The sequence below is a fragment of the Nematolebias whitei genome, chromosome 15 (genome assembly GCF_014905685.2).
Source record: "Nematolebias whitei isolate Nwh7 chromosome 15, NemWhi1, whole genome shotgun sequence".
NCBI classification, from domain to species: Eukaryota; Metazoa; Chordata; class Actinopteri; order Cyprinodontiformes; family Rivulidae; genus Nematolebias; species Nematolebias whitei.
This window is the reverse complement of record NC_056512.1, coordinates 34,771,178-34,795,574: the sequence shown is the minus strand read 5'-3', so window position 1 is coordinate 34,795,574 and position 24,397 is coordinate 34,771,178. Positions and strand designations below refer to the sequence as shown.

The 24,397-nt window shown below is 39.5% G+C and overlaps 1 protein-coding gene across 1 annotated transcript in view; it reads left to right on the top strand.

Moving 5' to 3' along the window:
• The first annotated feature begins 17,576 nt into the window (after window positions 1–17,576).
• The window catches only part of adgrl1a (adhesion G protein-coupled receptor L1a), a 52,729-nt gene continuing 45,908 nt past the window's right edge, over window positions 17,577–24,397 (top strand). Inside the window, exon 1 of the mRNA XM_037689091.1 lies at window positions 17,577–17,716. Coding sequence (XP_037545019.1) covers window positions 17,647–17,716 — 70 coding nt within the window. The 5' untranslated portion in view covers window positions 17,577–17,646. The remainder of the gene's footprint in view (window positions 17,717–24,397) is intronic.

Below are 24,397 nucleotides of genomic sequence, written 5' to 3'. Positions count from 1 at the left end.
CAAGCATTTTACTCTCTCTCTGAATGCCCTTGCTTTTCCATACGCTTTATGTCTCCCAGGACAGTGCTCAGAATTCTTGAAATAGGGCCTAAACCACGAAGCAAAAAGGGAAAGTCATTTAAGATAAGTTAAACAAGGGCACTTAGATTTTAAAGGGCCATAATCTTCAAAAAGTGGTGATTTAAAATCAATTGACAAGACATTATAAAGGTAAAGACGAACTGAGTGTTGGAAGGTGTATTTATTGGCAGTTAAGTGAGTCATTTTTATGTATGGACATGTTTAATTGAACATAATTTATACTTGTGCTGCAAGCATCTTTGCTTGTGGGTATGTGTTCACAATTGCAAAGGGTCTTGTGTATGGTGCATGTTTGCAGGGCAGTGCAGGTGGGCTGGATCAGCATCCAGAGTAACACTGAGCCAATGACTCAGTCTGCACAGTTTGGGCTGGAATCCAATCAGGGCAGCCATCTGGTGACCAATCAGGGCCCTGACTGTGATGACATTACAAAAGAGATCTAGGTTTCGTGGAAGCTGGGACCAGTAAGTGCCATGAATCACATTGGATCTCTGAACGGGTAAATAAATGTCTGTTCATATTACAGGGCCTCAGCTTAAGAGTCAGACAATTATGATGTTCTAGGCTGTTGAACTGTGTTGGAGATCAGAATGATTTGTACTGAAACTAGGTTGTTGAGATTTTTGTGCCTTTAGATGAGAGAAGTGTTGTGTTTGTGTTTCTTCCTTGAAAGTCAGACTTGGTTGGCCTGTGTACATCCTATTTCTTTATTTGTGGTTTACTGGTCTAGTAGCTATAACCTTTGATTTAATTCATCCATCCATCCATTATCTTTTACCCACTTCTTCCAGTTTGGGTCACGGGAGTCGCCAGTGCCCATGTCCAGCAATCACTGTGCGAGGGGCGGGGTACACCCTGGACAGGTCGCAAGTCCGTCACAGGGTCACATAGAGACAAATGAGACAAACAACCATTCACTCTCTCACTCTCACCTAGAGACAATTTAGAGTTACCAATCAGCCTAACATGCATGTTTTTGGTCTGTGGGATGAAACCTGAGTACCCGGAGAAAACCCACGCATGAATGGAGAGAACATGCAAACTCCACCCAGAATGGCCCCCGGACTGGGATTTGAACAGCTCTACCTGTTGCGCCACCATGCTGCCCCTGACTTACTTCAATTCAATACAATTCTGTTTATGTACAAAGTATATAGCACCAATTCACAACAAAGTTGTCTCAGAGCACTTTACAGAAACATTCACATACATAGAAAAGCCAAACAGTAAAGTTTATCTAAGGAAGCCAGCAGACTCTTTGAATCTTCACTTCGTCGCAGTCTCCCATTCTGAGCAAGCACAATGGAAACAGTGGAAAGGAAAATCTCCCTTTTAAAAGGAAGAAACCTCCAGCAGAACCAGGCTCAGGACAAGTGGCCATCTGCTTTGACTGGCTGGGTTTGAGAGGGCTGGAAGGAGAGACAAACGGACACAGAATGGTGGGTCCAGATTTAGGTGCAGCTCCTATTGGAAGAAAGACAAAAATGCATGTCAAGGGTAGAAAAATTTACAAATACAAAACAGGTTGAGTAGAGTAAGTAAAGACAGAAGCATAGTGAAGAAATGTGGTTAGTTTGTCCTCCAGCAGTCTAAGCCTATAGCAGCCTCTTTAAGTGTGTAAAGTCAAAATGTCTATTAGAAAAATAAGGGCTTTCTATCTTTGTTTCATTTTGTAGATTGGGGGTATTGAGCCAGTAGACATTAAGCTATGAGAGACAAGGACACTGTACTCTTGCAAATGTGATTGAGAGCTATGTTTTTTTTTTTCTCTTTCTGAATGAGTATATACTGTTGAACAAAACTGCAAGCCAGGTGTCTGCTGCCCAGAGTCACCATGACCTGTGACACTGTGGAAGTGTTCCCAGTTTTCACACCACTTGTGGTTTGCAGGGCAGAAGGCTGGCGGATGGGTACTCGGGTAACAAAAATGGGAAGTCACAAAAAATGGCATCACTACCCAAAGACCCTCTTTGGGGCATCAAAGGGAAAACAGAACATATTTGCTAAACTTCCAAGCAACACATTTCTACCTCTTTTTGTTTACACTGTGTATTTTCTACTCCTGTAGGCAAGCTCTTGAAAGTATCCCATTTATGATGGTGACACAATTAAAGTACTAAGATAGTGTTAAACAGTGATGTTAATCATCATGTTTAGAAGACTCAAACTAGCTTAAAATTTTTATGTACATCCCTTAACTTGTAACATGGTTTCACAAAACAAGAGTAGTGAAGAGTTGTTCTGATTACTATAACCAGTTAATTCTACCTTCTATCCCTCTTATACTTATCCAATTAGTTGGGTAACCAATTATCCCCTCAGAATGGGCTTTACAATCAGGCCATAAGTCATGTCTGCTTTACATGACATGGAAAAAACATCAATACAATCATCCAACATATTGCTGAAACCATTTGCTGAAAAGGAAACCAAAATCAAAATATGACATTTATTACACTTGAATTATTCAGATGTTAGAATTAATATCAAAAATGCTAACCAGAGCATACAGTATGTTCCTTGGATAGACATAGACAAAAGTAATCTTTTTGTGGTATCAAACTAACAGTGTTGGGTTTACTGATGCAGGAGGAGGGCACGGTTAAAATTCTGACAAATGTCTAGGCTGTAGAAGGAGAGAGCGATTCAGAAAAAGACATGCTCACTGGGGTGTTTCACATGGCAAAACGAGAAGTGACAGAAAGCTGACAGGGTGATGACAACCTTGTTTGTCCTTTACTGGATGATCAACATGTGTTACGTGAATTTGGCTCCCCAAGGTGGACATGGGGCAGCTGATACAGAAAGTTCCATGCTCCACTGGATTTCCCCCGCTTTTAAATTAGCATCTTAACTCTGCTTACTCAGCTAGCGACGCAAGCTGTGTAGCAATGTGTGAACAGCCAGTGATAATGAAACGGCACACCTTTGAAATCATTAAAGATCATCTTGGCACATTTTGTACTCGGACACCATCCTAGGAAGACAAAATGAACAGAAAAAAATAATTTTGTTAAAGCAAGGTAAATAAACACCTACTTTATACAATCTGGCTGGCTCCTTCTACTCTCCACATCTTTAATGTTTTTGTTGGTGGAATAAAGTAATATAGGTTGGTTTGCAGGATACAGACCCCAGGTCAAGGTAAGGGCTAGAGGCATCTGCAGAGTGTGTCTAATTGAGCTCTGTGTAGTTAATTGTTTGTGCATAGGAGAGGATAAATCAATCTGTTTTCTCACTGCCGTGACTTCTAGGCCCTGGGGTGAGAGACTGAAGCTGGCAGACACACACACACATTCACACATATCAAAAGCTCTGCCAACAAAAAGCCCCAGACCATACCTTGTGCACGCAAACTAGCACATGCACAGCAATCGCCTCCTCCTACTGGAACCCACAGTGAAAGATGCAGAAGAACACTCCCTCCTTTGAGGATGAGGATGTGCATGAAAGGTTATTGAGTCAGGGTAAAGTCAGAGCCATCTATCGATCGGCTGCTTGCTGAGAGAAGAGTCAGGAACGTGAGACCTACACAGGTCAGAAGGCCAAAAGACAATGGGGCTGAAAGACAGAAGAGAGAAAGAGAGTGAAACCTGCAGAGCTTACAGCTAGCAGCTCTCCCTTCACACCCATCTACTCTGAATGCAGAACCACTGTTCAGCTTTGACGTGGGTATTAGGACAAACTCTGATCAGAGTCACATGAGCGTTAGAATAAGATTTCCTCAACTTGGAATTTCGGCCAGTGCCTCATGTAAAATCAGATAGAGAGAGACTTTTAAAAGCACCTAATTGTTATTTTCATCTTTTCATCTGCATCATTATAGTTGATTATTTTTATACTTAGTGTATAATATATATGATTAATCGGCAGTGAACCACTGTATCAATTAACATATAAATGCCTGCAAGAAATAATGAATTAATTTGCATATTCAGCTAATCAGCTCATTTGCATGTGTTTAGTTATCTTTAAGGGTGTTTCACTTTATGACTGAGTGCTGCTGTCAGTGAATTTCTATTTGCAATTGAAATCCTCCTCTGTGTTGAAAAAAAAAGTTTTTGTTGGAGCACTAGTTTCCCCTGAAGAGCAAAAACAGTGCTGGTTTAGGAAGAATTTGCAGCAAAAGTTAAGTGCCACCTGAATAATTTACTCGTTCGTTCAATAAGATAAGACTTTAAATTCATTCCTCATTTCTGCTGAGCCCCCAAAGCTTTGTTGCCATTGGTGAAAACAGCTGGTGTAATTTCTGTGAGTTCATCTTTGTTTGGCTGAGCGCTATTTATTTTCACCGTCAAAACTATTTAATTATTGATGAGAATGAAGCAAACTGGGATTTCATGATTAGGTGTGAAAATAGGATGAGAACTGCAGAGAGATGGCGAGAGCATTTTAGAGGCATTGCAGGTAGGGTAGGAATATGAGGTTGAAGAAAGATATACAGTATAGAATGGGGAGGGGGTGATAAGGTGAATAAGTACAAAAAGTACCATCTTTCACTCGAGCCGCTTTGCCATTGATAAGTGTGACTCCACTTGGTGTTGTCTTATCGGTTCTTCTCAAGTGTAGGTGAATTGCCACTATGACTTGTTTACCCTCTCTGTGGGCAGGATCGTCAATACGAGGTGGGTGGTTTCTTCTAGCATCGTCCAGCTCGTGCTGAATCTTCTGATCTGCCAATAAAGACGGAAAGGTCTGGACCTTGTCATTGGTCCACAGCACTATTTTTGGAGCTTCAATACTGAACTAGAAACTACAAAACTAGAACAAAACTAACCCACACATTACAACAATTGGAGAGGAAACGGCAGTTCAGATGTAGATGGCAGTTGTTGCTGGTATACATATTAACCCCTTCGGATGTTTACCTCTATACTAACCTTCACAAATCCATAAAATTCACAAGAATTCCCTAGTACTTTCACAGGATACAACAGGGCAAGGACATTGACTGATGTGGTGGAGACAGGGCAGAGCAGGAAGGAGGAGGAGGAGGTTTCAACCTTAGCAAATGCTTAGGTCGTTTCTCATTTGGGCTTCTGTGGCTTTGTGGTTAGAGCAGTCGTCCTCCAATGCAAGAGTTGGGGGCTCGATTCCACCAGAAGTCACATGCCAAAGTGTCCCTGGGCAGGACACTGAACCCTTCATTGCCTCCGATGTGTGTCCCATCAGTGTATGAATGAGATAAAGCACTGATTAGTCTTTGTAGAGATCTAATAGAGTGCTTTATGAATGGGTAAATGAGGGCACAGATTGTAGTTTAAACTGCTGTGAGTATCTTGATGATAGAAAGTTGCTACAGTATATAAATACAGTCCATTTACCATTTAAGGTTGTCACCTCCTTACGGGCCAGCTTCAGGACCTAACAAATTTAAAGCTGAGATTTTGAAAAATCTCACAAGACTTTCTCTGTATGCCCGTAGGTATGAAAAATGTGGAAAAATCTGTATAATTTATGGAAAATCCATAAGACTTGACATGGATGTGCTGAGCAGGTCATCCAGTGATGTAGCTCCACTGGCCAATCAACGGGCTGCTGCCTGATTATGTTAAAATAGTCACCTCAGAACAGTTAATTTGAGACCACAAGATGGTCCCATAGTGCTGAGTGGGGGTGGGAACCGGCAGTGGGCAGGCCCTTAACTAGTACGGTGTGGTGCGGAACTGATAAGTGTTGAGAGGGTGGCAAAAATTGAAAAGCAGCAGTGGGCGCCATGAGATGTGTTGATTCTTCCTTTTTGTGCTTCATTCCCTGTTTCTGCTGAATCCTTTTACCAGAACAAAAGCAGAGGAAGAGATTCAGAGTGACCAGACGCTTGAGGCTCCCAAAGCGAAGAGGGAGAAAGGTCACATGAAACAGGAGGCTCCATTGAGACCACCGACCACAAGAAAATGTGTCGATGAACTGATGTACCGAGGCCTATAGGGATATGAAAAAACCCCATAAAAGTTCATAGATAGAAAAACTGAAAAGAAGAAGTACAAGAAGAAAAAAAAAAACATCTGTAATGTGAACTTGTTTAAATATGTGTAAGGGTTTACATTCTTAAAGTATAATTATTACATTAACATGCATGGCAGCTCAGAAGTACACACTTGCATGAGCAGTGAATGCAAGGCTTTATGGATGTGTGTTTACTGGGTTCACATGAGTGTATGCTAGTTCATCTTCTGTCTGCAGCACCTTTTACAAACTCTGCTGTAATGTTCCAAAGACAACTTCTCATTATACAGTTGTAATGAAACAAACAAAGAAGCACAGTGTGTCCTCTCAGAAAAATGCAAGGTGCTATGGATGATTCTGTTCTTTGTTTACTCTGTTGGCTTAACAAAGATATAGCAATATCTCAGCTTTCAGTGTCTGTTCCTCTCATAGAACAATGACCCATTTATTTTTTTGTATATTTATTTTTCACTTATTTAACCAGGAAGGCTCAATTGGGATTCTAAGTAAATATAACTAAAACAAAAATATTCATGTAAAAGTTTCTAAGGAAAAAAATCTAAAATAAAACAGTTTTAGTGACACAGTGTCACAGTTGATAGAGCTGTTGCCTCTCAGCGAGAGGGTCGCCGGTTCAAATCCTGGCCCGGGACCTTTCTGGGTGGAGTTTGCATGTTCTCTCCATGCATGCGTGGGTTTTCTTCGGGTACTCCGGTTTCCTTCCACAGACCAAAAACATGCATGTTAGGATGATTGGTAACTCTAAATTGTCCCTAGGTGAGAGTGAGAGTGTAAATGGTTGTTTGTCTTGTTTGTCTCCATGTGGCCCTGTGATGGACTTGCAACCTGTCCAGGGTGTCCCCCACCTCTCACATAGTGATAGCTGGACATGGACACCAGTGACCTCTGCGTCCCGAAAAGGAAGAAGTGGAAAAAGATAATGGATGGATGGATGGATGGATGGATGATGGATGATGGAAAAATCTTTATGTATGAATACAACATAAAATATAGCAAAGATTAATGACAAACGGAGATGTACTGTAAAAAAAAAACATACAAAGTAAATTGAAAACATATCAATTACAGTAAAAATCCAAGTAAAACTGAAACAAGTTTTTTTAATAGTTTCTAAAAACCCTTAAAAGGATGAAAAGATGAGTCTAAAGGTTGATGATATCCTGAATATTCACCAAGCGAGTGGTGCATATGAAAAAAGAAGTTCACGTGTTCAAATTCCAAGTGCATCTCAAGACCCTTTTAACAAGATTTTTAAAGTTGACCTAATATCCTAGTCACTAGTATGATATGAACAAAGGCTATTAATATAGAAATGTAGTGTAACTAAAAATGTCTTTGCAAAAATCAGCAGCATGTGCATTTGTCTTTAAGTGGAAGACAAATCTGCCTTGAACAGTCTGTTGAAAGATGCTTCTGGTCAACATAGGTCATTATTTTACTCTAATGTGGTGTTGGCTAAGATTTCCAGAAAAAATAACCTTGCCTCCTGCAGTATATTGCTAATAATTAACAGAAGCAGACACGGGAATGCAGCACCTGTTTTGGCTTGACTGAATCTCTGTGCTGCTTCTCCATTTGATCCAAACACCACTGTATGGCCTTTTTCAAGGACCTCAGAGTTCTAAATGACACTTTGGTGTTTGTATGTTGGTGTTATTTTATACATGAAAACGATGCTAAAAGAGGAGGGTAAAAAATGTAGAAAATTTGTAAATCCTTCCTGGAGTAATCTTAAACATCTGCTTTAGTTTGAGGTTCGCTAAATGGACTGATTTCTTGGTAATGTTCATGCATGTGTCTTACGTGTTTTGTTCCTAGGCAGCTGAGCAAACACAAAAACATTTATTTAGCTGTTGATGAATGTTTGATACATAGTTACATGGGCATAGTGTAGGTGTGTTTTTTGCCACTTCTTTGCTTGTATTTTCTGTTACTGATCCAGTGCTATCAAATTACACATATTAGTGAATAAAGTAGTGGGTGTCAGTAATGAAAAAACACAGGTTCAATGAAATGGCCGCATGTCTAAACTATACATATGAGCAGTATACACATGCAGTGGACACAGATCCAATCTGTATGTGCATGTGTGTTTAAAACTATAACTGTGTTTGGCTAAGGCAGACTGAAATATAGAAGAAAAAATTGACTGACAACCATGTTTTCGAGTCGAGGCATGTCAGCTGGGCTTGCTGTGTCAGAATCTCCTGTTGCCCACTCTGCACATCCTGAAGCTGGATAACCTTGGCAGGCAGATTGGGGTCAGTACTATCAAATTAGATACATCACTCACACACACAAACACCTTTGGTCTACCCAAACCAGGCAGGCATATTTTTTGGGGGGAAATGATAGATGTGTTTGCTGTTTATTTCTGCAATAGACAATTAAATTGTTTGAATTATTCCAAATGAATCTGAAGGTCAAGATGCTACACTTTTTTCAGAGTTTGGCTGAATTGCAAAACTTGGCCTAAACGGGGTAATCGGTAAAGTCCAGATACACTCAAGAGAGGTAAATTAATCTCTCTCTCAAATTAAAGGTCAACAAAAGCATGATAATGATCAAACAATCTAAAGGATTCAGCTGTGCGTGGATCAGTCATCACCTAGTGTGCTAGAATAAAGCACTGATATTTGGCTTGCTAATAAATATTACTGAAGATATTATGTTGGAAATTCACTTTATAAAAATAATCTTACTAGAAAATGAATAAACACGGACATTCTCTTACAAAAACATCAAAATTTGGTACCATCAACCAACCAAAAGAATGGTGGGATTAAAATCTTACTATGTTTACACTCTATGAACTATAGAAAAAGCCCCATCGCATCAACACATAAATAGTCCCGCAACTTTGAGCGTCTTTTTTTTTTTGCTCTTCTTTGGCTGGGTTTCTTGTACTAATGCATGTTTATTAAGATTAAATAAATTATGTGTGTATGTGTATACAAATGGTATTGATTTCAAAAGTGGCAAGTTAAAGACACGACTGTGTAATTAGTTGGTCCTGCCTTTAACACAAAAATCGGTATCTCCATTTTATGAGTTTTAGCAATAAGATGAAAAGAATGTCAGCCTATTTTTAAATGTCACTGTCTCTTTTTGTTCTGAATCCCTGCTCCACTTTGTGCCACAGATCTAAACTGGGTCAACATCACATATGGTGCCCTGGTGGGCTCTTTAGTGTGTGTACATGTGTGTGCGTGTGCGCGCATTAACGCTGCAAGTAATGATTATGTGCATCTTAGCACTGTGTACACCATCACATAGAAGGTGGTGTTTACAGTTAGCCTCCAGTGAATCCAAATGGTAGTTAAATATATGATTTTTTTCTCCATATAATTAGTCTTTACTTGAGTGGTGTTGCATTATGCACAAAATATTTTAATTTATTTTTGTACTTCAAATTAGGAAAAATGTTGGTTTGGATAGACTTGAGCGCTGGGTGGTGTTTGTTTTGTCATCGTACACTGTACTGCAACAGTGAGACAGGGGTTGCCCTGCTGAAGCTTTCAGATTAATAGACACTGATAATAACATACACAACTCACAGAGCGTCAGTCCCTAATGAAGATGGATCTAGCTGGGCCTGGTGGTGCACGGGCTCATGGGGTGGCAGCCTGCCAGTCACAGCCAAGTGACATCTGGGAACAGCTCAGTGCAAAGGGAGGGAGGGAACTTCAATAGAGAGTACAATTTCATAACATTATCATGTTGTATCATAATCCATGGCTGGCGGTTCATAAGATTAATGTCAGAGCAGGCAGTTATCACTCATGTTGTTTAGGCTTAATGGTCATGGTGAATTATTCATTCCATTTCATTGATTTGCGACGCAACTCATGCTGACAAAGTTGACAGTGCAGGTTGACTGATACGGAGAGTATCTTAACTGACTCAGGCTCAGGAGTAGTGGGAAAGAGGAGAGTGGAAAGTGGAAAAAATCCAGTCCAAGAATTTACATTAAGTTGTTATGCCTGGGGAAAAAAAGTTATTGGTAATTCTCGGGGGAAAAAAATACATGGAATAATTTCCTGACTTTCAGTGTTTAGTAATGGGCAAGATAGGAATGCCACTTTGTGTCAGAGGTTTTATCCCTGTAAGGCATTAGAGCTCATTAGAGTAAGGCTGCAACCAACGTTTGTGTGAAAAGACAGGTGGGAGCTGAGGTCACTTCCTCTGGCAGCTGTGGCAGGCATCACAGGGCAAGCATTGATGGGTGGTGGCATTACCTCCTGTTAGATCCGTAATAATGAACACTGACAAGCTCTCCACAACCACAATAAATCACTGACCACACTGAAGATTCTGAAGACCAGGATACTGTCTGCTGCTCCCACTGGCTCATTATCTAATATTTTTTATCATTCTTGTACTGTTTTCATAGCCCGTGTGTTCTTACGCATAATTAGCATGTGTAGCTGCCACTCAGAAATTTTGGGAACTTTATTGGCTGCTTTAGATATGAGAAGGTTAAGGTTTATGGAGAGCTGCATCTGAGGGCAGATACAAAAGTACAAGAGAGTCTATTGAATAAAGAGAGAATGGCTTTTTCTCTATTTCCTTCTTATTCTCTTTGCCTTTACCTCTCCAGCAGCTATCTTTGCCCCGTTTGATATCCTTCCACTGTGTTTTGCCGCTCTGCAGATTCCCTCATTTCATTTGCATTCACTTAAAGCACACTTCTATTAAAGTCTCTGCCTGTTTTTTGGGTTGTCTTTCCTATTTCCTTATTTTTCTTCAAATAGGTCTTTCTCCCAGGGTTGTTCTTTTGGTGGAAGTCTTATTCTCTATTGACTATGCATCCTATCCCTGCTCTCCCTGAGTCAGTAATCAAACACATTGGCTCTAATACACAGGCCCATTACAAGAGCTCTGATGTTCCATCTGCACAGAGACGGCACAATGGTGTCATTATTTAAACAGCCCTGCTGCTGCAGCCAGCAAGATACTACCACACCAGAGCTGCGGCCTTAACTGACCTACCCCAGTAAATGGAGAAATGTTGGGATGATCTGACCTGAATGTGCTTCTGTAGTTGTTGCAAGCTTAGCAATATTATCCATCCTGAGTGACTGCTTTAGTGTTAGCATTACTGCAGATTATCTGTTCTCACTATGCTCGGCCACTGAGAGTCAATGCAAATGTAGCAGAATCTGATTGTTGTGAGGGAATAATATCTAATGTTATTATGTTGTTGTTGCTAGCCATAGCTGGACAAAAAGGATTAGGGAGATTAGCAATAGGCAGGGCAAACTGGAGGTCAATAGAGATGGGGTTGTGAGTGCGGAGGTTTATCCAAGGTTGATTCAAATATTTTTTGCAATGTCAGTAATCTTAAACCAGTCTTAGACCAGTCATTTTTTTTCCCCAGCGACTTTTAGGTATAGGTATTTTTGGTGTTTTATGGCATTACAAACTAAAATAGCATGGCTTCAGGCTTTTAAAAAAATTACCGTATATGTGTACTTAATTGTTAGAACTGCGGTAAAGAAACACATTTCTTCTTAGCAGACTGATTTGTGTGATCCTTGTTCTTCTAAACACAACACTGATTAATGCTCAGACCAAATCCTCAGTCTAAAAAACAGTAAATTCTTAAAAGTGTCTGTCATGTCTTAATGTCCGGAAAGGCAAGTTTGACAGCAAAAACACAGCCTCCCACTCAGCAAACCTTGATTCTGGATGGTGATGGTGATGACATTTTATAGTATGTCTTGCTGCATTTCTAATGTAGGATAATTATATTCACTTTTGTGGGTGATTACTTTTATAGAGGTGAAGAACTAATTAATTTATTCTATTTCCTACTCATTTATTGTTACACTTTCTCGTTTTGCTCCCTCTTGTCTTAGTCTTGAGAGAACAAAAAAGTATCAGGTGTGACAAAGCTTCAGCACTGATGAGTCAAAGAGAGAATTACTTAGCGGCCCCGAGGCAAAGCAAAGATTTTAGTCTTTGCTGTTTCATTGTATTTTCCACAATATTGCTAGTCTTTCCTTGACTAAGTCCAATATACTTTTCTTTGAAATAATTATTCGTCTGGAGCATGGCCTTTACCAAATCCTAACAGTTCTGGAGTTTAAAAAAAAAGTTGCTGTTTTTAGTTTGTTCTCATTTAAGATTGGGTCTTTTAAATTGATTTTTTTACTTGATTACAAACATTTAATGCAGCAGTTTGCATGACTTTCTGATTTGCAAGTGAATGATTGCTATTCAGTTCTACATGCTTGACTGTGTCGGTAGCTGGGAGGCAATCATTTCCTTCATAGCGGGAGCTTTGCTACTGAACCAACTATTTGTTGTTGAAACATCTGAGGCATAAACATCAATCCTAACAACATGGGAAGTGCTGGCAAATCTTTGTGAGATGCAAAGTCTTCTTTTTGCATAAAAAAAAACTGGCCAACAAAATGTATTACTGTCAAATCTTTAAATCAATCACAAGTGTTTTCTCAGCTGAATACAGTTGGGATTGTGTTTTCCTCGTTCACACGTTGCTTCTCTTTGCTCCGCATGATTTCCCACAACGAGTCCCTTTTTTAATGCACAAAAAGGCTCATTAAGTTGTTAGCATTTCAAGCATTTTATGAATATAAAACGTTTTTGGGTATGTTCTTTATAGATTATAACTTTTAAAACTGCAGTGAGAGCGCAGCAAACAAAGTCGACTCACGGTTAACATAACTTGTCTTGGCTGTCCAGAATGTGGGGGTAAATGAAGAAATAAAGACCAAAGCTGTAGAAGCACCAGCTTTTTCCAATTATGCAGCAAAAAACTGTCCTTGTTCTCCAGCCGTTTGATTCTGTTTGGTTAATGTTTCTAAACACCTTGTTCTTCTGCATAAAAATGATTAAAGTGATGAGGTTAACGTAAGTGCTTTTTATGACAGATACACACAGCCCTATGCTACCCATGCCCCCCACACGCACCTGCCCTGCATTAAAAAAGGAGCCACCCTGTTCTTGATAAACATATCTGCTAAACAAACAGATTCTAATGATCATGGCGATTATCATAATGGTCTAAAAGAAAAGGATAATGAGGTTACTTGCTTTGGATAAAGGCAGCCTGTACATTGATGGCTAACACACAAAAATACAGCATTTAAAGCAAGATGACATGATCATGGTGCCTGAGTTTAACTCTGTTTTTCTTTGTTTTAATATAACAGAACATCATTTGGCTTCCTTCCACCTCACCCTCTTCACCTTTCCTCAGCACCGTAAAATCACAGTTCCATATATTCTGTTTTGTGGACCCTGGTCTGGTAGGGATGTGCTGCTCTATTAGAAGAGAAACATTGATGATAATAATAGTGGATGTGATCATTGTAAAAGGTCACCCTCTGGCCTCAGGCATCCAACATCCTTCAGTGAGGAGAACACGAAGGGCTAAGACACCCATCTCAAAACCCCTGAAGACTCCTGAACTCCTCCATCCAGAGGCAGACTGACTCATAAGCACAAAAAGAAGATAACACTTTCTTCTTTGCCTTTACTTCCTGTTTGTTTATTCTCTTCTATTATTTTGCTGTGCTCTCTTGGCTATTTTTTTTTTTTACAATTTCACCTTCTATTCTTGACTCTTTATTTTTTTTTACACAATATATCTCCCCTTACATTGCTTTTATTGTTATTTACTCCCCTTGGTCCTCTTGTTCCATGTCTGTTGGTTACTCAGGCCGCCCATGTCCTTTCTCCACTTTTCATTTCTTCCTCTCCTTGTTCCTTTCTCTTGTCATTTGTGTTCATCATTTTTCCTTCACTTTGGCCTTTTCACTTTTCCTCTCTCCCATCATTCGTCCTGTTCTCACAGCTTTCCACAATGAAGTTGAATCTTGTGTACTGCCAGCTTGCGTTTTGTCACAAAATAGGATCAATTTGTCCACCGTGCACTTTTTTCCCCTTCCTATCCCTCAGTTTCAGACTTGCTCTCCCCACCATGCACTCTCTTTTTCCCTGACTGTCCTACTCTTTAAAGACCACAGGAGGGCTGTTGTTGAAAAGTACAGACAATAGGTCAAAAGAAAGGAGAGAAAAGACAGATTTTTATTAGTAATGACACACATGTTACAGAAGAAAAAAATAACTGTCACTTTATATGACTGACCGTCTTTTACCACTCATATTAGAGCCAGATCGAGTGGAGAGATGAGGTTAGCTTAGTGTAAAGACTGACAGGAAATGTCTGTTTACTGCTTTTAAGCTTTCCCTTTGTCTTGGTGTGCTTCTTCGTTTTTGTCTTTTCTGCTCATATGGAATATGAACAAACAAACTTAAATGATGGCAGAAGCTCAAAATTGTTTAGGTTGTGCTTGTGTGTGTGCATGTGAAATAAATGCTGATGCAAAGAACAGCTGCTGCAGTCTGCCTTGTTCTTCTGTTTTCTTCTCTCTGCTTCTTTGCTATTTGCTATCTGCGTCTCTCTCTTTCTGTCTTGCTTGTAGTTTACAACATCCAACACACTAATTCATGCAGTAACAGCCAGGCAGTTTGGTGAAAAAAGGCTACCATTGCCACTGGGGAGGAGGTTAAATATCAGAAAAGGTCATAAAAAGGAGGGGGCTGTAGAGGTCGAGGGAAAACCAAATCAGGGAGGATGATAAAGATTTGAGGGTTGTCACTCAGTAATCCAGGATTTTACATCTTTGCTTTGTGGGAAAGAAAACTCAGTCATCACTGCAAATTTGAACAAGAATTGTATGAATGCCAGTAAAACATTTTGAGAAAATGTGTTTATAATTCGACTTTTCACAATGCTTGGAATCATTAAACAAATAGCAACATTTATTTCAGCAGCATCATTAACCTATACATGTACAAAACGCAGCAACTAAACAAAATATATTAAAAAAAAATATCAAAACAGCCGAAGTACTAGAGTAGTACTTGTACTTGCATAAAATCCAGACCAGGGGCCTTTCTGGGTGAAGTTTGCATGTTCTCTCCGTGCATGCATGGGTTTTCTCCAGGTGCTCCGGTTTCCTCTCACAAACCAAAATCATGTATGTTAGGCTGATTAGTAACTCTAATGTCCCTAGGTGTGAGTGAGAGAGTGAATGGTTGTTTGTCTCTATGTGTCCCTGTGATGTACTGGAGACCTGTCCAGAATGTACTCCGACTCTCACTCAGTGATGGCTGGATATGGACACCAGTGATCCCTGTGACCCGAAAAGGAAGAAGCGGGTAAAGATAATGGACGGATGGATGGATGGACGGATGGATGTGAATGCAAAAGAAACCAATCCAACCTCTACTGAAAGAAAACATTTAAATGGCCATATCCATGAAGTTTATGTAGTGAATTACTTAGAAACATATGTGAGACTCAACAACCTGTTCTTTCACACCACAAGAAAATATTTGTAAAACTGCACAGGTGTAAGTTTCAATTAAAATAAAATAAAAAATTGAAAGATTAAATACGTTTTATGTATTTGTGCTTTAATTAAACTGCAGTATTTTTGAACAGATGTCATTTCACTAAACTGAAAAACCCTGATCACTAAACTGTAATAAATGATGGATTATTTCTACACTGGTTAGTCACAGAAACAAACAGATAGAATAAATTAAACTTTAATTAAAATGTTACGTATGTTGTAGTCAACTTGAAATGTGAAGGTGGCAGAAACATTTCCTCTAATAAGTAAAAATAAAGCAATGAACTTAGTGAAAAGTTATGATTATTTTATTAACATTTATATATTTATTAAAAAATATAATTATACAAATGATTGTACTTTTTTAAAAAGTATAACTTGCAGGTGAAATTTTGTTCAGATTTAAATATATTGAACAAAAATATACTGATTAGTTTTCTGACCACCCCAATAAAATAATGCAGCACATTTTGGAGTGGCCTTTTATTGTGGTCAGCCTATGACACACCTGTGCAATAATCATGCTGTCTAATAATCAGCATCTTGTTATGCCACACCTGTAATGGATTAACTCGGCAAAAGAGAAGTGCTCACTAACACTGATTTGTACAAATTTGTGAAGAGTATTTGAGAGAAAAAGACATTTTGTGAGTAGAAAGTCTTGGAGTTCATGAAAAATTGGAGCAAAAACAAACGTGTGGCGTTTATATTTTTATTCATCCATCCATTATCTTTACCCGCTTATTCCATTTTGGGTCACGGGGGTCGCCGGTGCCCATGTCCAGCAATCACTGTGCGTCTGGCGGGGTACACCCTGGACAGGTTGCAAGTCCATCACAGGGCCACATAGAGACAAATAACCATTCACTCTCTCACTCACACCTAGGGACAATTTAGAGTTACCAATCAGCCTAACATGCATGTTTTTGGTCTGTGGGAGGAAACCCGAGTACCTGGAGAAAACCCACGCATGCACGGAGAGAACATGCAAACTCCACCTAGAAAGGCCCCTGGACCGGGGTTTGAACCAGGGACCTGCTCGCTGAGAGGCAGCAGCTCCACCAGTTGCGCCACCGTGCTGCCTATTTTTATTCAGTGACTACCAAAGTTTTCTTGCAATGAAATGTTTTGTTGTTCCCGTTGTTCTGTTTTCACAAATTTCACAATTTTAATGAGTTTTTCCAGGTTTGTCAGTTTAACAGAAGTTTTGTAGAAATTAAAGGTGACCATAACTCAGCTGTATAGTTTAGCTCAGACTGTTAGAAATAGTTTTAGATATGCAACAAACCATCTGTACTCAGCTGAACCAAATGTCTGTGTATGACGATGTCTATGCTACACCTTATACTCTCATGCTTTATAATTAAATGAAGGAACACACTCAAGTTCACACGCATTCAAATCCATCTGTCTGTTCCATCTTCGGGCTCAGCAGGAGCAGTGTTAGTTTTAACAACACTTCCATTTTTCTGGGTTTTAATCCCCGCTGGTTCTACTGTCAAAGGATCAGAGCTCAACTTTCAGAATGTGATTTATGTCATTAGGCAAATGAGATGTTTGAGTCCTTCGGCACTGCTAACTGAGTAACCCCTTTTCATTGTTTCAAATCATGCATGCGCAAACTACTCATAAACACTCACAAAATACATATATTTTGCAGGAAAGAAACTCTTAATAGCACCCAAGCAAATGTAGCATGTCTGGTTCAATCAAACATCAAAACACTTCAGAGTGATGAGCTGTTAGTGTCAACAGCTGTTTCCATCACATCCTGCACGAAATGGCCTCAGATCTGCCACCTGATCGGTCCACTTGACCATCACAAGAAGAGCCTCTCTTTCTGTGTCCTTTCTTCTCGCCTCTGTTTCTCTCTCTCAATATAACATCATGCCAAAGCCTTTTAGTTTTTGCGCAGTGCCGTTATCACATATTGTACTGACAAATGCAGTAAAAGTCAGGACCTCTGCTCCGAGAAAGTAAAGGAAAATAAAAGAGCCTCAAAGCAGAATAACTCTTTTTTTTATTTAAAAAGAGTTTTAAAATTTTATGGTTCATAACCTCTGTGCTATTTCTCATCTCTGTGCTTGCAGGGTCACCCTCAGGGAAGGTGTAAGCTGAGGAAAGTGCCAGTCCACTCACCTGTGCCTGCTGACCACCTCTGAGCTTTAGCACTATCCCTTTCTCTGCCCTCTGCTCAGCTTCAAATATGGCTCTCACGGTCTGGATCATCCTCATGTCTGCTGTGGCTTTTAGCAACATTGCTCCGTCCTCACAGGGTAGGCTTTTTTATTATGCAACATGTAACTTCTATATTTATGAACACGTAAAACCAGTGTGTTTATTTGCACTCAGAGTTTATACTGCATATATTCCTCATTATTTGTATTTCTAATGTGCATTGATTTACTGAGCTGGCTCATAATGTTGGGCATAAGCCTCTGTTGGTTTCACTGTTCCCTGTAGCTGCGCTGACTGGATTATTGCAAATGAGAATGTAATATTTATATGTTAGCTATTTGATGAAGGTTGTAAGTATATTGACTTGCTGACCGGGCTAGAAATGCTGCACTTGATTAACCAAACCGTCTCTTGTAGTAGACAGAGGGAGAATGTGTGGGGCGAGGTGGAAAGTGCATGTGAGAATGTCAATAAAATTTCTTGTCATCTTGATGTTAGTTGAAGCGTGGCAAGCGAATAGGAGGGAATCCGTGCATGTAATGGTGCCATATGTGTGACCTCCTTGAATGTGCCATGTACCATGAGATATTGCATTTTCTGTGTGTGATGGTCGTTGTAAGCTTGGCAGCAGGTGACCTGGCTGGACTGAACTGATGCTAGAGGGTGTGTGTGTGTGTGCGCGTTGGAAGATGTGTATGAGAAAAAGAGCAGAGATTTGCAGGAAGGATGAAAAAGGAGGGGCTGTTGAATGTCCTGCTAGTGGCCTGCCACACAGATAGCAGCACACCATCTGCTGTATGCTCTCAGTCAGCTCGGTGCCAACAGTCTGCTGCGTGATGGACAGCTAGAATAAAGAGGAGGAGCTTCGCTGAGACATCACCACATGCAGTGGCTGGTAATGACAAAGGATGAGTTGAAAGATGTGCAGAAGAGTGGGAAACATTCAAATGTGTTGGGCTTCATTTCTAATTTGAGCAAATGCTGTTCTTTACATCTTAATTTGGCTGATTTCGTAGCATTAAATCTGCATACCTTCTGCTCCACACATTTGGCTGCTGGCATTGTTTTTATTGGCGTATTTATGTGAAGATAAGCCTAGAACTATCTGTGTGACCTGGCACTTTGGAATTATTAATAATGCATTAATAATCAATTGACTGTTATCTGTATTTAGCCCCAAAGCACACAGGCACAGCATTTGGTTTGATTAAATTAATTTTTTTTCTTCTTCTTCTCTAATAAACATCGACACATGCTGATGCACACCCACACTGTTTTAGTGCTCCTAATTTTGGCAGCCGAAGTTTGGCATAAATTCATTCTCTTTATTGTAGTAGGACAAAGAAAAGCTGAGAGAAATGGAAAAGAAGACAAGGGAAGTAGATCCTAAAGGAAGAGAGCTGGGTTTTGATGTGATGAGAGCTGCGGAAATCAGTCTCAGACTAATCAAAGCTCATTTGGAAACCTACATGAGCACCACACATGGCTTCACTGTCTAATGTGTACTCCTGCTCTCCCTCGGTGTGCCAACTAATCTGCCATGCTTTAACCCCTCTCTGCTCCTGGCTGCACATTCTAATATTTACCCCCAAGTCTCGCACATTTATTCTCCTCTTAAAACAGCTCTTTAGTGCAAATATCCCTTATCAGCATGAGCTTAGTACACATTCTTCTTCCCTGCTCTTTCCCATAAGCCTCGCTTCACATGGAGAAAATTTATCCCCTTAAAAAGTGTGTAATTTATTATTTTTCTTTGAAATGCTAAAGCTCTGGGAGGCAAAATCTGCATTTTCATAAATGAACAAAAAACTAATCTAAGTATAAGGAAAAAATGTGCATAATCACAGCGGTGTCTACACATAACCACCCTCACCACCCCTGTGTTCTGACAGGGTTCCTAAGAGAGTGACACACATATGTACCTTGACAAACAAAATTCCCTACTGAGAACACACCCCTCCTTCCACCCCTTCATATGCTGTGCTGTTGATCTGAAAGCCCATTAGGCTTGCTTAATGTGGCAGGCCTTCGCAGGCAGCTGTGCTGTGCGTGATGAAGTTCCAACACAGAACTTTCATTTAGCAAAGCAACAGCATTAGTGTTTGTATTTATGTGCACTAGTGAAGGCACCCAGAACATTACAAGGCTATTTGTAGGCCCCTTCTTTCACTCTGTGATTTGTGATTACAGTATTCAGAAAATTGAATATGTGCACATTCAATAAGTAGTTATCCTGTATGTACACGCATGAGGTATGTGTGTGTGTTTAAGTACTTACTCACATGTTCAGCTGTGTGTGTGCCAGTCATACACCGATGCCAGTACCAGCTGACTGGTTGAATCTGTTCTCATCTCTCCTGTATTTAAGCCTTTGCTCTAAGATCAGTCGTGTGGAAAGGCCCCTGGCCCTTAAGTGCACAGGCAGACATTTTTATCTGTCTGCCTCTCTCTGGCTTTTTTCCCTCCTGTGCCTGTTCCCTGAGCAGCAGCTATTATTTAAGGATGGGGTACTAGCTGTTTTTACACATCTTCTCAACAAAGTACCTAGTCTCTCGACTGTCCTTGGATGGTGACATAATGTCTGGATGTAGACTGATCTCATCACATTATTTAGCTCTCTATAAAGCAAGAATGGGTAGCTACTTTTCACAGAGAGCCACACGAGGAATTATTAACTATGTCTTTACAGGCCTGCTCGGCTGTAGATTTAAAATTCAGAGAGAAGATTTGAAAAATGCTGACCTGAAATAACATTCAGTGTTGAATCTTATCAGTAAGAGAAAGAAAGAACTATCAGTCTTGGAATGCTATAATACTAAAGTTATCATTTCAAACCTGCAACCTGCTCACAAATGCATAAGAACCGAATCTCCAGCAGGCTTGTAGCTATAATATTTTCAGAAAAGCCGATAAAGCAGATATGCCCATAGCTTTGCTACATGCACCTGGTTTCTTGTTGTATAATTTACTGAACAGCATATTGTATTACCTCAGAAGGTATTCGTGGACTCCTAGCTGTAGATTTTCCTTGGCAGTGCACGTCAGTAGAACCGTTCATATTCCTGGCATTTGTTGATTATAATCAGGTGACGCCAGAAAAATGTATTATTTCAAATAAAGCACTGATGTAAAGATTATAACAAACTGTTTGCTAAAAAACAGCTTTCATGTGCAAGTAGCTCACATGCATCACTACACTGGCAATGGAAGTAATTCAAACTTTTGTTTATACAATAATGAGTGACGCTGTGGTTCACATTTTCATCATTCCAAATTAGGAACGTTGGGTGAATCTCAACATAATAGGATACAAGAGAATCGACACAGACAGACAGACAGACAAACAGACAGACAGACAGACAGACAGACATACAGACAGACAGACAGACAGACAGACAGACAGACAGACAGACAGACAAACAGACAGATTGTTCCAACCCTGTCTGCCTGTTTGCAAAATATTTTATGAACTTCTGGACAAATTTACTGAAAGTCCAGTCAAATTTAAGATGGCCGCCACAGCCAATTGCCCCCAGAAAACACAAAAATGACTATAACTCAGACTTTTTCATATATTGAGCTAAAATTTGTTGTGGTGGTGACTAAGAATTATTGCAAACACATACATCAAGCATTACACATTACATAATATTTTTGCCTAAAAACTTGAGCATTAACTGTTGGTATCAATTCAATTCAATTCAGTTTATTTTTATAGCAACTATTCACAACAGAAGTTATCTCAGGGCACTGTACAGAAATGTTCATGTATATAAAAAGTAAGTTAACTTTGTTTATCTGAGGAGCAGACTACTTTGAATTTAACTTCATCACAGAACTCTCATCTTGAGCAAGCACAAAGGCGACAGTGGAAAGGAAATCTCCCTCATGAGGAAGAAACCTTTAGCAGAGCCAGGCTCAGGACAAACGGCCATCTGCTTTGACTGGCTGGATTTAAGAGGAACAGGAAGGAGGAACAGATACACAATGGCAGGTTGAGAATTACATGTTAAGATAGAAATAATATCAAATGAAACTGTTCAATGTTAACAAATCATTTAAGGAAATGAGGTCAATTTGTCCTCTAGTAGTCTAATTCTATGGCAGCATAACAAGCCAACTCTAATTATAGGATTTATCAAAAATGAAAGTCTTATGTCCAGTCTTAAGACTGGACAATGTGTCAGGCTTACAGACAGAAACTGGAAGTTGGCTCCACAAGAGAAGAACCTGATAACTGAAAGATCTTCCTTCTATTCTGCTTTTGGAAATTCTAGGAAATGCAAGTAATTAGTATAATTACTACCGTAAATACTTGATATAAATTATATAATTCCAATTCATATATGTAAATAATGAATCTTCATCATACATTAAAGTTAGCCATGGAGTTCCTCAGGGTTCAGTGCTTGGACCAATATTATTTACCTTATATATGTTTCCATTATGTAAAGTTATTAAACAACATGGGATAAATTTTCATTGTTATGCTGATGATACACAATTATATTTGTCCATGAAACTCAATGAATCCAATCAGTTACTTAGACTACAAGCATGTCTTAAAGACATACGGTCCTGGATGACCTTGTATTTTATGCTTTTAAACACAGAATAGACTGAGACTTGGGATTTTGGACCCGAGTATCTTAGGAATAAATATATCAGTCTTTCGCCCTCCTTGGATGGCATTATTCTGGCCTCCAGTTCTAATGTTAAAATTATTGGTGTTATTTTTGATCAGGACATGTCTTTTATATTTTATTACATTAAAAACTTTACTAGAACTGCCTTCCACCTGCGTAATATCACTAAAATTAGAAACAGCTTATCTAAAAATGATGCAGAAAAACTGGCTCATGCATTTGTCATGTCTAGACTGGAATATTGCAATGGTTTGTTATCTGGATGTCCAAATACTTTTTTTAAAAAGTCTTCAGTTAATCCAAAATGCTGCTGCCAGAGTCTTAACTGGAAGAGAGATCATATCTCTCCACTCTTAGCTTCTCTCCATTGGCTCCCTGTCAAATTCAGAATTGAATTCAAAATCTTACTTCTAACCTACAAAGCTCTCAACAACATAGCTCCATCTTATTTTTGAGATCTTATTGTTCCATATTTTCCTAACAGAGCACTTCACTCTCAGACTGCAGGCTATATATTAAGTATCAAACATGCCTGTTTGTCTATCCCATGAACCACCAACTGAATTGTAGTCAAACATTCAGAAAGTAATCACTGGCTGTAAATCAAAAACGTATTAACATTTGGAGTCAGGATAATTCAAGATGGCCAGCACAATTTATTGACTTTAGCAAAAACAATATGAACTCATGGAGCTCTAGACCTTTGTTTAGGTTTTTTTTTTGTTGTTGTTGTTGTTTTGTCCTGTATAGATTGGTGTTGATAAAAAAATAGATTAGATTTATTTGACAATATCTGAGTATTGAATTCACAGTTTTTAACAAACAGATATTTTTTTCTACCAAAATACATTAGAACAATGTTGAAGGCAGATGGCTTACACTGAAACCAAGTGATAAAATGTTAATCAATACAAACCAGTTTATTTCTCTGGGTTTTTTTTTATTTATTTTCGGACCAAAGCTTACAGATCTTCCAGGATGTCAGCTCTTGGAGACAAATATAAACTTTCATTTGTTCTAATATTGACCTTTAAATATTTTTACACCATGGTGTTTCTCTTTCATAAAGCTGAAACCTCAAGGCTCTACAGACACTAATTACCAATCAAAGGGCTTGTGAATATTTCAAATCATCTGGGTTTTGCAATAAAGAACTGCTGTAAAGCTTTAATTTTCTTCTTTTTTCTTTCTTGCCTCTTGTGTGTTTTCAAGCTTCTGTTCCTTCTACATCCCATTAGCAACAGCCAGTGGTCTAACTTCTCCAACTTCTAGCACTCATCCCTACACTCACCTCAGCTATTACTCCCCTTCTACACATTGAGATATCCCCCCAGCCCCTAATTTTACTGACCTTCTATGTCTCTTGTGGCATTTCTTTCTATCTTTGCTAATTTTAAATTTTGCTTAGCTTTTTTCCAGCCCTCCCCAGCCTATCACTTTACCCAACTTTCTATTCAGCCTCTCTCCTTGAGATCAGCCTCCCTGCCTCCTTCCAGCTGCTCAGTTTTTCTTTCTTTACCCCCTGCATACCATCTGTTAATAGCGAGCTTTTCTTGTCGTCATTTTTGTCTTTCCTCCCACCCTCTTTTACCTCTTACAGTCTTCTCTCATCCCTCAATTGCCACCTCCCTCCTCACCTCCCTGGTGCTTGGGGTTTCTGTGCTCTTCAAAGCCCTTGGATGTGAGCAGTAGATCACAGAGAAGCCTGTGTGAGTGAAAGGTTAATGGATGGCCTTTGAACATATATTGGGAGTAGGGAGTGGGTGGGCTGAAGGAGGGAGAGGCCGAGTAGGAGAGGCGGTGTGTTCTCCGAACGCCTCCCTTTGAAGATGACGCAGGTCGCACTCACGTGTCTGCGCTTGTCTACACGGGTTGTGTTCTTCTTGTTTATTCATTCAGTCACAGAGTTAATGTGCATGTGCTTGTGTCCATTTTGCTTGTGTTTGCTTGTAGTTGTGCGTGTGTGTCCAGGGCCAGGTTAGTTTGTATACATTGATTTGTGCACCACAAACAAGCTCCTACTGAAAGAAATGGGGACTGCATTCCTGTTTGTGCAGCCGTGTGGAAGCTGCTGCATTTTCTCTCCATATATATATATATATATATATATATATATATATATATATATATATA